At 49.4% G+C, this 9,789-nt stretch overlaps 1 protein-coding gene across 2 annotated transcripts in view; it reads right to left on the bottom strand.

The window, feature by feature from the left end:
• LOC135508450 (arf-GAP with SH3 domain, ANK repeat and PH domain-containing protein 3-like) overlaps nucleotides 1-9,789 on the bottom strand; it is a 64,419-nt gene continuing 54,630 nt past the window's right edge. The window contains exons 22-26 of one of the 2 annotated variants that reach the window (XM_064928638.1): nucleotides 7,433-7,628; nucleotides 5,200-5,482; nucleotides 3,877-4,102; nucleotides 3,018-3,149; nucleotides 1-2,737 (exon numbers count right to left, since the gene is read on the bottom strand). In XM_064928638.1, the coding sequence (XP_064784710.1) occupies nucleotides 2,660-2,737; nucleotides 3,018-3,149; nucleotides 3,877-4,102; nucleotides 5,200-5,482; nucleotides 7,433-7,628 (915 nt within the window). In that variant the 3' untranslated portion in view covers nucleotides 1-2,659. The remainder of the gene's footprint in view (nucleotides 2,738-3,017; nucleotides 3,150-3,876; nucleotides 4,103-5,199; nucleotides 5,483-7,432; nucleotides 7,629-9,789) is intronic. The other variant, XM_064928639.1, reaches the window with a different exon arrangement.

Below are 9,789 nucleotides of genomic sequence, written 5' to 3'. Positions count from 1 at the left end.
CAATGTATTAATATGCCTTTACTGCAGATTCAGAACATGACAAATATGAATGGGAGTGGTCAGATGTGAGTATGAACGAGTAAAATGTAATTACACTGTAGAGTTATGGTGCTCAAGAGACTAGGAAAACAACTAATGTCTCAATACTAGCTTATGGTTAGCGATATGGAATCCTTCCATCACAATGCATGGGTGTAATAATATCTATTTACAATTCTCTACAACCTTCTCTTTTCTTTACAATGTGGAAGTGTCCAACTGTCCATGCCTTTAGTATAGACCCAGAACCGAGATCTACTGTATGGAAAAAGGCACTAGGCTTGGGTCATGTTCATTAGGGCAAACTAAAACAAAAAATAGAATTTCTTATTGGACAAGTTCAGGTAGTCTTTTCGTGTTTCAGTCCATTTGGTGCCTACTGAATACAACCCAGCTTTGTGTATTTCACTGCGGTGACAGTCTCTTCCTTTCCCCTGCCGACTGTAGGAAGACAGACTCCTCTGGAGACAGAGAAAACCAAATCACCCAGGCTCCAGCCAGGCGCCCCCCCCCCCCAAGTCAGAGCTGGAGTCTGGCCCAAAACCAGTTTAGACACTGGGGTTCCATTTCAGAGCGGCAGCCAGAGAACCCTGGAGCCCCAGGAGACAGGCTGGCAGCCACAAATGCGCTTTCAGTTCCAGGTCGTTCCAGCCCCAGACATAATCGCCACCGGTCACTGAGCAGGTATTCATTGCATCTGGCTCAGAGTCCCGACGACCGTGACTGACATGGCATGAATCTCTTAAGTCTCCTTAGTTTCCAGGAAGGCAGTGGACAATGCTGGCTATTCATCCTCTTTTCTAGGGCTCCCACAGCACACGATCTCACTCCTCCAGACTCCAGTGTTGTATGTATGTCATTGCCAGGTAATCCAATGGTATGGTTATAATATCAGACACACGCGCAGGCAGTCTGTATCACAGGTATTCCAGCAGTTATGTGGCTACAGCTGTTGCTCTTATAATTTCCCCTGGGAAGCAAAGTGTGGTAAAAACATCCCTTTAATACCCTGGGCGGTAAGGTGTGGTAAAAACATCCCTTTAATACCCTGGGAAGCAAAATGTGGTAAAAACATCCCTTTAATACCCTGGGCGGTAAGGTGTGGTAAAAACATCCCTTTAATACCCTGGGAAGCAAAGTGTGGTAAAAACATCCCTTTTAATACCCTGGGTGGTAAGGTGTGGTAAAAACATCCCTTTAATACCTTGGGAAGCAAAGTGTGGTAAAAACATCCTTTTAATACCCTGGGCGGTAAGGTGTGGTAAAAACATCCCTTTAATACCTTGGGAAGCAAAGTGTGGGAAAAACATCCCTTTAATACCCTGGGAAGCAAAGTGTGGGAAAAACATCCCTTTAATACCCTGGGCGGTAAGGTGTGATAAAAACATCCCTTTACAGATGTAAAGCATACAGGTATTAGAGGTCAAAAGCGGAGGGAGGCGTTTTCACTCTCTTCTGTTGGGTTGTGAGGGTGGCATTCCTTCCTGTAATATGATCTCTTTCATCCCTTCTTTCTTTATGGCGACTTCCTTAAGTGCACTGTCTGTATATACAATTACAGTTTATGGGAGTCTCTCGTCATCAGATCACAACACATCAAAGTGGTTCAGAATATTCTCTCACAAGAAATAACCAGGAAAGCGAGCAAGCATTTTTTTGTTGTCTTTGAATGAGTTGCTTTCAAGAGAGTCCATTCCATCCTTTTTTTGTGTCCTAGGTAAGTGACGTAGTAAGGGTAGGGGACAGGCTAGGCTAGGGGCTAGGCTAGGGTAGGGGACAGGGTAGGGGCTAGGCTATGGTAGAGGCTAGGCTAGGGGACAGGCTAGGGCAGAGGCTAGGGGACAGGCTAGGGTAGGGGCTAGGCTATGGTAGAGGCTAGGGTAGGGGCTAGGCTAGGGTAGGACCTAGGTTAGAGGCTAGGGTAGGGGCTAGGCTAGGGGCTAGGCTAGGGGCTAGGTTAGGGGCTAGGGTAGGGGCTAGAATAGGGGCTAGGCTAGGGGATAGGCTAGGAGCTAGGGTAGGGGCTAGGCTAGGGTAGGGGCTAGGGTAGGAGCTAGGGTAGGGGCTAGGCTAGGGTAGAGGCTAGGGGCTAGGCTATGGTAGAGGCTAGGGTAGGGTATAGGCTAGGAGCTAGGGTAGGGGCTAGACTAGGGTAGAGGCTAGGGGCTAGGCTATGGTAGAGGCTAGGGTAGAGGCTAGGGTAGGGTAGGGGATAGGCTAGGGGCTAGGCTATGGTAGAGACTAGGGTAGAGGCTAGGGACTAGGCTATGGTAGAGGCTAGGGGCTAGGCAATGGTAGAGGCTAGGGTAGAGGCTAGGGTAGGGTAGGGGATAGGCTAGGAGCTAGGGTAGGGGCTAGGCTAGGGTAGAGGCTAGGGACTAGGCTATGGTAGAGGCTAGGGTAGAGGCTAGGGGCTAGGCAATGGTAGAGGCTAGGGTAGAGGCTAGGCTAGGGGATAGGCTAGGGGCTAGGGTAGGGGCTAGGCTATGGTAGAGGCTAGGGTAGAGGCTAGGGTAGGGTAGGGGATAGGCTAGGGGCTAGGCTAGGGTAGGGGCTAGGCTATGGTAGGGGCTAGGGTAGGGGCTAGGGTAGGGTAGGGGATAGGGCGTCCGGTATATGACTAGTCAGTCCCCAGTTTATGGACATAGTTCACAGGGAATGTCCCACTTCTGGATGGATAGCCCTCGATGTGGCCGACCTGGAGGTACAGAAACAATCAAGATCACTGACCGACTAGATAGAAAATACAGAGGTAATAGATTTGAGATAGATGGACATTAATGAAAGGAGTATGGATTTTGTGTTTGCGCAGAAGGAAAACCCTCCAGTTGCCTTTTTTGTAATAATATATAGGTTAAAACATGGTTGGTTTAATACAGAAAGGCAAATAGCTCAACTTACTATTTTAAAGCTGTGCTTATTAAAAGTAACAATGGATTTACAGAGGTAAAAAAAAATAGAGGTGTAGTTCTACTCACCCACCAGTGGGGGTCCTCGGTGGCTGTGACTACGATGACCTCATCCTTGAAGAAGGCCAGCTGGTCCGAGCTGACGGCTCTGCAGTCCACCAGGGCCTTGACCCTCTTCTGGGTAGGCCTCCTCTGAGACACCTGGCGGATACACACGCTACTCCGTCAGGCTCTTGTACATACTAGTGTCCCGCTACTGTATTACAGACAACTGATCTGTACATGTAACCCATTGTCAGTTGGTTGGTCATTATTATCCTGCAACATCACTATTCAATGTGCGCCACTCGCTGCGCCGCGGTCTAAGGCGCTGCATCTCAGTGCAAGAGGCGTCACTACAGTCCCTGGTTCGAATCCAGGCTGTATCACATCCGGCTGTGATTGGTAGTCCCATAGAGCGGCGCACAATTGGCCCAGCATCGTTTGGGTTAGGCCAGTGTAGGCCTTCATTGTAAATAAGAATTTGTTCTTAACTGACTTGCCTGGTTAAATAAAGGTTATAGATAAAACATTGTTTTAATGTAACATTTACATTATTGTGCCTTAAACTGACATTTAATAGTGATGTTGCAACCAACTGACAATAGGTTACATGCAGCAGCTGAAGAAAATGTATTTCTATCCGAGTACCCAACAAAAATATACCCATTCTTTATATTTCACGTCCTAAAATGCATACCAAAAATATATTTTAAATATGTTTTTTTTCTCGTATGGGAGCATTATTTATTTCATTCCATGCTCTTACTAGCGTACCATATATAGATGCCATTCTCACTCAGATACCAGTGGTTTTGTTGTCACAGAAGTTGTCAGTGTTTGAAATGATGCGACAGTATTAGTGGTAAGGTCATGTTGCGTGTCCTACCATAGCGTTTCTGCGAGGGCGCACAGTGATCGGAGAGGAGGAGGTGGTGGATTTGGCCGCAGGTGTGACGCTGGGAGCGGGACCAGTAGGTACCACGCTGCAGTACAGCTCCTCCTGGCTGCCCAGCGCCACACAGCTGGGTGAGGTCACGGCCGAGGTCACGGCTACAGAACACTTCCCTTGTCCTCCGCTGCTCGTCCGCCTGTACGATGTGGTTTTCTCTGAGCTGGGGAGGAGGAGAGTACAGGTTGGTAAAACACAAGGACTTCACCTACTCACAGATACATAGGACACACAGAGTACCTACATGGGTCCTACTGGATTTAGATAGTTTGGATTTTCCATCTGTAAATGCTATTAACTGACTGTTTGCTAATGTTTCCAGGATGGACAAAATGTCTGCACTCACAACTGCAAGTCGCTCTGGATAAGAGCATCTGCTAACTGACTAAAATGTCAATGTAAAATGTTACGGTTAAGATAAGTGTTAAGGTTAGTAGATAGACAGTTGAAATGTTACTGATAGTCTGTAGACTGTCCAAATAAAGTGTTACCATGTCTTTTCATATAATGTAATCCAGTATGCATGTAATGTAATCCAGTATGCATGTAATGTAATCCAGTATGCATGTAATGTAATCCAGTATGCATGTAATGTAATTGCAAAGTTGTGTAACATTAATGATTTTTTTTTATATATAATTCATTATTTTGCTCACTAGGAGTGTTTTTGGGACAGTGACAAAGTAGGTGTTCATTGCCGTTAGAATGCTCTATGTGCTCAGCTCATTACTGTTAGAATGCTCTATGTGCTCAGCTCATTACTGTTAGAATGCTCTATGTGCTCAGCTCATTACTGTTAGAATGCTCTATGTGCTCAGCTCATTACTGTTAGAATGCTCTATGTGCTCAGCTCATTACTGTTAGAATGCTCTATGTGCTCAGCTCATTACTGTTAGAATGCTCTATGTGCTCAGCTCATTACTGTTAGAATGCTCTATGTGCTCAGCTCATAGAGAATTGGTAGGTTTCAACAGCGGGCGCTGTGAGGTCATTTTATGTGCCAGTAAACTGCTGCCCGAAGGCAGTCGTCTTCAGAACTGATGAATTCTCTCTCTTAACTCTAGGGTTGTTCCATTTAAAAATATATATATATGTTTGACTATTCATTTCTAACAGTAAGGGGAATCAAATCATGAATACAAACATTTTACTGTGAAGACCAGGAAGGAGTCTAACATTAGCAGGAATAGAGGGAGTCTATCCGCCATAACATTACAAAACCACACTGATCTCATACTTCGTCAGTTCTGAAAGTATTACCTGACAGGTCCTATGTGGTTCTGAGGGGAGCTGGAACTACTGTTAGACTTGGTGCTGTCTCTGTCTGAGGACCCTGACCCAGTATTGGCCTGACCCTCCCAGGCTGCGGTCTGTCTCTGCCCCCTCACCAGGATGCCCTGGCCGTGGAGTGATTTGGGTGGTCGTCCCCCCTGACCCTCCAGCATGGGGGAGGGGGGGCTGGACTGGGGGGTTGGGTTGGAGCAGCTGCACCTGCTGCTTACCCCTTCCTGGGTGGACAAGGAGATCTGGGGGTCCGAGCGACCTGGGGGTGCAGGGAGAGGGAGACAGGACCAGGTGAGTGAGAGACAGAGACAGCCATACAAAACAGTCTCTTTCTCAATTTGTCCTTCCTTGATTCCTCACATCCTTGCCTCCTCAAAAGGTGAGGAAGATGCGAGGGAAGGTCCTCAAATACAGTTAAGAAGAAAATGGGATGAAAGGAGATGGGTGGAGAGGAGATGGGAAGAGAGGAGAGGACATGAGATGGGTTGGCGCCCCCCCTTGGGTTGTGCTGTGGCGGAGATCTTTGTGGGCTATACTCGGCCTAGTCTCAGGATGGTAAGTTGGTGGCTGAAGTTATCCCTCTAGTTGTGTGGGGGCTGTGCTTTGGCAAAGTGGGTGGGGTTATATCCTTCCTGTTTGGACCTGTCTGTGGGTATCATCGGATGGGGCCACAGTGTCTCCTGACCCCTCCTGTCTCAGCCTCCAGTATTTATGCTGCAGTAGTTTATGTGTCGGGGGGCTAGGGTCAGTTTGTTATATCTGGAGCACTTCTCCTGTCTTATCCGGTGTCTTGTGTGAATTTAAGTATGCTCTCTCTAATTCTCTCTTTCTTTCTCTCTCTCGGAGGACCTGAGCCCTAGGACCATGCCTCAGGACTACCTGGCCTGATGACTCCTTGCTGTCCTCAGTCCACCTGGCTGTGCTGCTGCTCCAGTTTCAACTGTTCTGCCTGCGGCTATGGAACTCTGACCTGTTCACCGGACGTGCTACCTGTCCCAGACCTGCTGTTTTGAACTCTCTAGAGACAGCAGGAGCGGTAGAGATACTCTTAATGATCGGCTATGAAAAGCTAACTGGCATTTACTCCTGAGGTGCTGACTTGCTGCACCCTCGACAACCACTGTGATTATTATTATTTGACCATGCTGGTCATTTATGAACATTTGAAAATATTGGCCATGTTCTGTTATAATCTCCACCCAGCACAGCCAGAAGAGGACTGGTCACCCCTCATAGCCTGGTTCCTCTCTAGGTTTCTTCCTAGGTTTTGGCCTTTCTAAGGAGTTTTTCCTAGCCACCGTGCTTCTACACCTGCATTGCTTGCAGTTTGGGGTTTTAGGCTGTGTTTCTGTACAGCACTTTGAGATATCAGCTGACGTAAGAAGGGCTATATAAATATATTTTATTTGAAGACAGGAGAGGGGATGAGAGGAGATAGAAGGAGAGAAGAGATGGAAGGAGAGACGGGAGGAGAGATGAGAGGAGATGGGAGGGGAGATGGGATGGGAGGAGGAGAGGAGGAGAGGAATGGAGATGAGATGAGAGGAATGGAGATGGGAAGAGAGGGGATGGAAATGAGAGGGGATGGGAGGAGAGGAATGGAGATGGGAAGAGAGGGGATGGAGATGAGAGGGGATGGGAGGAGGAGAGGAGGAGAGGAATGGAGATGGGAAGAGAGGGGATGGAGATGGGAAGAGGGGGATGGGAGATGAGAGGATGGGCGGAGGAGAGGAGGAGAGGAATGGAGATGGGAAGAGAGGGGATGGAGATGAGAGGGGATGGGAGGGGAGATGGGATGGGAGGAGGAGAGGAGGAGAGGAATGGAGATGAGATAAGAGGAATGGAGATGGGAAGAGAGGGGATGGAGATGAGAGGGGATGGGAGGAGGAGAGGAATGGAGATGAGATGAATGGAGATGGGAAGAGAGGGGATGGAGATGAGAGGGGATGGGAGGAGAGGGAAAGAGAATTTGAGATCGAGCCCCTATTTCAGTGTTTGCAGATCTAATGGAAACAGATAAAATGTGTGTGTTTCCTGTAGGTGTGTCAGGACCAGGATGAAGAGGTGAAACAGCTCTCTCAGCTACGAGACTCAAACACCCACTATAAACTATACTAGACCGCTTTCCAGGGTCTTGTTCATTTAAGCACTAAACGGAAGAAAACTGACTGAAACAGACCTGGGCTTTAATGTCAATGCGTGTGTTCACCTCTCATGATGGCTTTAGCGGGCAGAGGGGGCGGGGGCATGAGGACGCCAGATGGAGCACTATTGGGGGGGTTACGGTAAAGAAAGTCCACGTTTTCATAGGTCTTACACGCCACGGGGGCGTTGGCGAAGCTCCAGCGGGAGGGCGAGGCTTTGGAGGGCAGAGGGGAGCGTAGGCTCCTGTGTAAGGGGTTCACCTGAAGAGTAGAGAGGAAGGGGGAGATGGTCAGTATATGATGTCAAACATGGCACTGGGGTTTCGTCAAAAACAACCCCTACCCCCTACATCCTAGGCCCTTGTGTTCTGAAATAATTGGATAAGAGTAAACAATATGGTGAAAAAATTCCATCTAGGTTACATCCATCCCCCATTCTAACATCCCCCCGATTTTAACACCCCCACCCCCCGATTTTAACAATACCCCCCAATCAAACACCCCCGCCCCATTCTAACACCCCCGCCCCATTCTAACACCCCCGCCCTATTCTAACACCCCCGCCCCATTCAAACACCCCCGCCCAATTCAAACACCCCCGCCCATTCTAACACCCCCGCCCCATTCAAACACCCCCGCCCCATTCAAACACCCCCGCCCCATCAAACACCCCCCCTCTAACACCCCCACCCCATTCTAACACACCCCCCCACCCCATTCTAACACCCCCACCCCATTCTAACACCCCCACCCCATTCTAACACCCCCCCCATTCTAAGTGACCCCCACCCACTGATTCTAACACCCCCCCAAATCCAGTCCCAGTAACCAGTACAGTAACACCCCCAGACACCCCAACGTTCTAACACCCCCGTGTACCCCATTCTGGTTCAACACCCCCCCAGACACCTGGTTCAACGCCCCAGACACCTGGTTCAACCCCCATTCTAACGTGTAACCCCAGACACCTGGTCCAACGTGTAACCCCAGACCCCAACCCCCATTCTAACACCCCAGACACCTGGTTCAACTTCTAACACCCCAACGTGTACCCCAGACACCTGGTCCAACACCCCCACCCCATTCCCCAACACCCCCACCCCATTCTAACATGGTTCAACTTGTAACCCCATGCGATAGTGACCTGGTAACTGAGCACCTGGTCCAACGTGAACCCCAGACACCTGGTTCAAACCCCAGACACCTGGTTCAACTTGTAACCCCAGACACCTGAACTAAAACACCTGGTCCAACGTTTCCCAAATCCAGTCCTCCAGTAACCAGTACAGTACACATTTCTTTTGTAACCCCAGACACCTGGTCCAACGTGTAACCCCAGACACCTGGTCCAACGTGTAACCCCAGACACCTGGTTCAACGTGTAACCCCAGACACCTGGTCCAACGTGTAACCCCAGACACCTGGTTCAACGTGTAACCCCAGACACCTGGTTCAACTTGTAACCCCAGACACCTGGTTCAACTTGTAACCCCAGACACCTGGTTCAACATGTAACCCCAGACACCTGGTCCAACCTGTAACCCCAGACACCTGGTTCAACGTGTAACCCCAGACACCTGGTTCAACTTGTAACCCCAGACACCTGGTTCAACGTGTAACCCCAGACACCTGGTTCAACTTGTAACCCCAGACACCTGGTTCAACGTGTAACCCCAGACACCTGGTTCAACGTGTAACCCCAGACACCTGGTTCAACGTGTAACCCCAGACACCTGGTTCAACGTGTAACCCCAGACACCTGGTTCAACGTGTGGTTCAACCCCCAGACACCTGGTTCAACGTGTAACCCCAGACACCTGGTTCAACGTGTAACCCCAGACACCTGGTTCAACGTGTAACCCCAGACACCTGGTTCAACCCCAGACACCTGGTTCAACGTAACCCCAGACACCTGGTTCAACGTGTAACCCCAGACACCTGGTTCAACGTGTAACCCCAGACACCTGGTTCAACGTGTAACCCCAGACACCTGGTTCAACGTGTAACCCCAGACACCTGGTTCAACGTGTAACCCCAGACACCTGGTTCAACGTGTAACCCCAGACACCTGGTTCAACGTGTAACCCCAGACACCTGGTTCAACGTGTAACCCCAGACACCTGGTTCAACGTGTAACCCCAGACACCTGGTTCAACTTGTAACCCCAGACACCTGGTCCAACGTGTAACCCCAGACACCTGGTTCAACTTGTAACCCCAGACACCTGGTTCAACGTGTAACCCCAGACACCTGGTTCAACGTGTAACCCCAGACACCTGGTCCAACGTGTAACCCCAGACACCTGGTTCAACGTGTAACCCCAGACACCTGGTCCAACGTGTAACCCCAGACACACCTGGACACCTGGTCAACCTGTAACCCCAGACACCTGTTCAACTTGTAACCCCAGACACCTGGTTCA

Source organism: Oncorhynchus masou, chromosome 21 (genome assembly GCF_036934945.1).
Source record: "Oncorhynchus masou masou isolate Uvic2021 chromosome 21, UVic_Omas_1.1, whole genome shotgun sequence".
NCBI classification, from domain to species: domain Eukaryota; kingdom Metazoa; phylum Chordata; class Actinopteri; order Salmoniformes; family Salmonidae; genus Oncorhynchus; species Oncorhynchus masou.
This window is presented reverse-complemented; position numbering and strand designations above follow the sequence as displayed.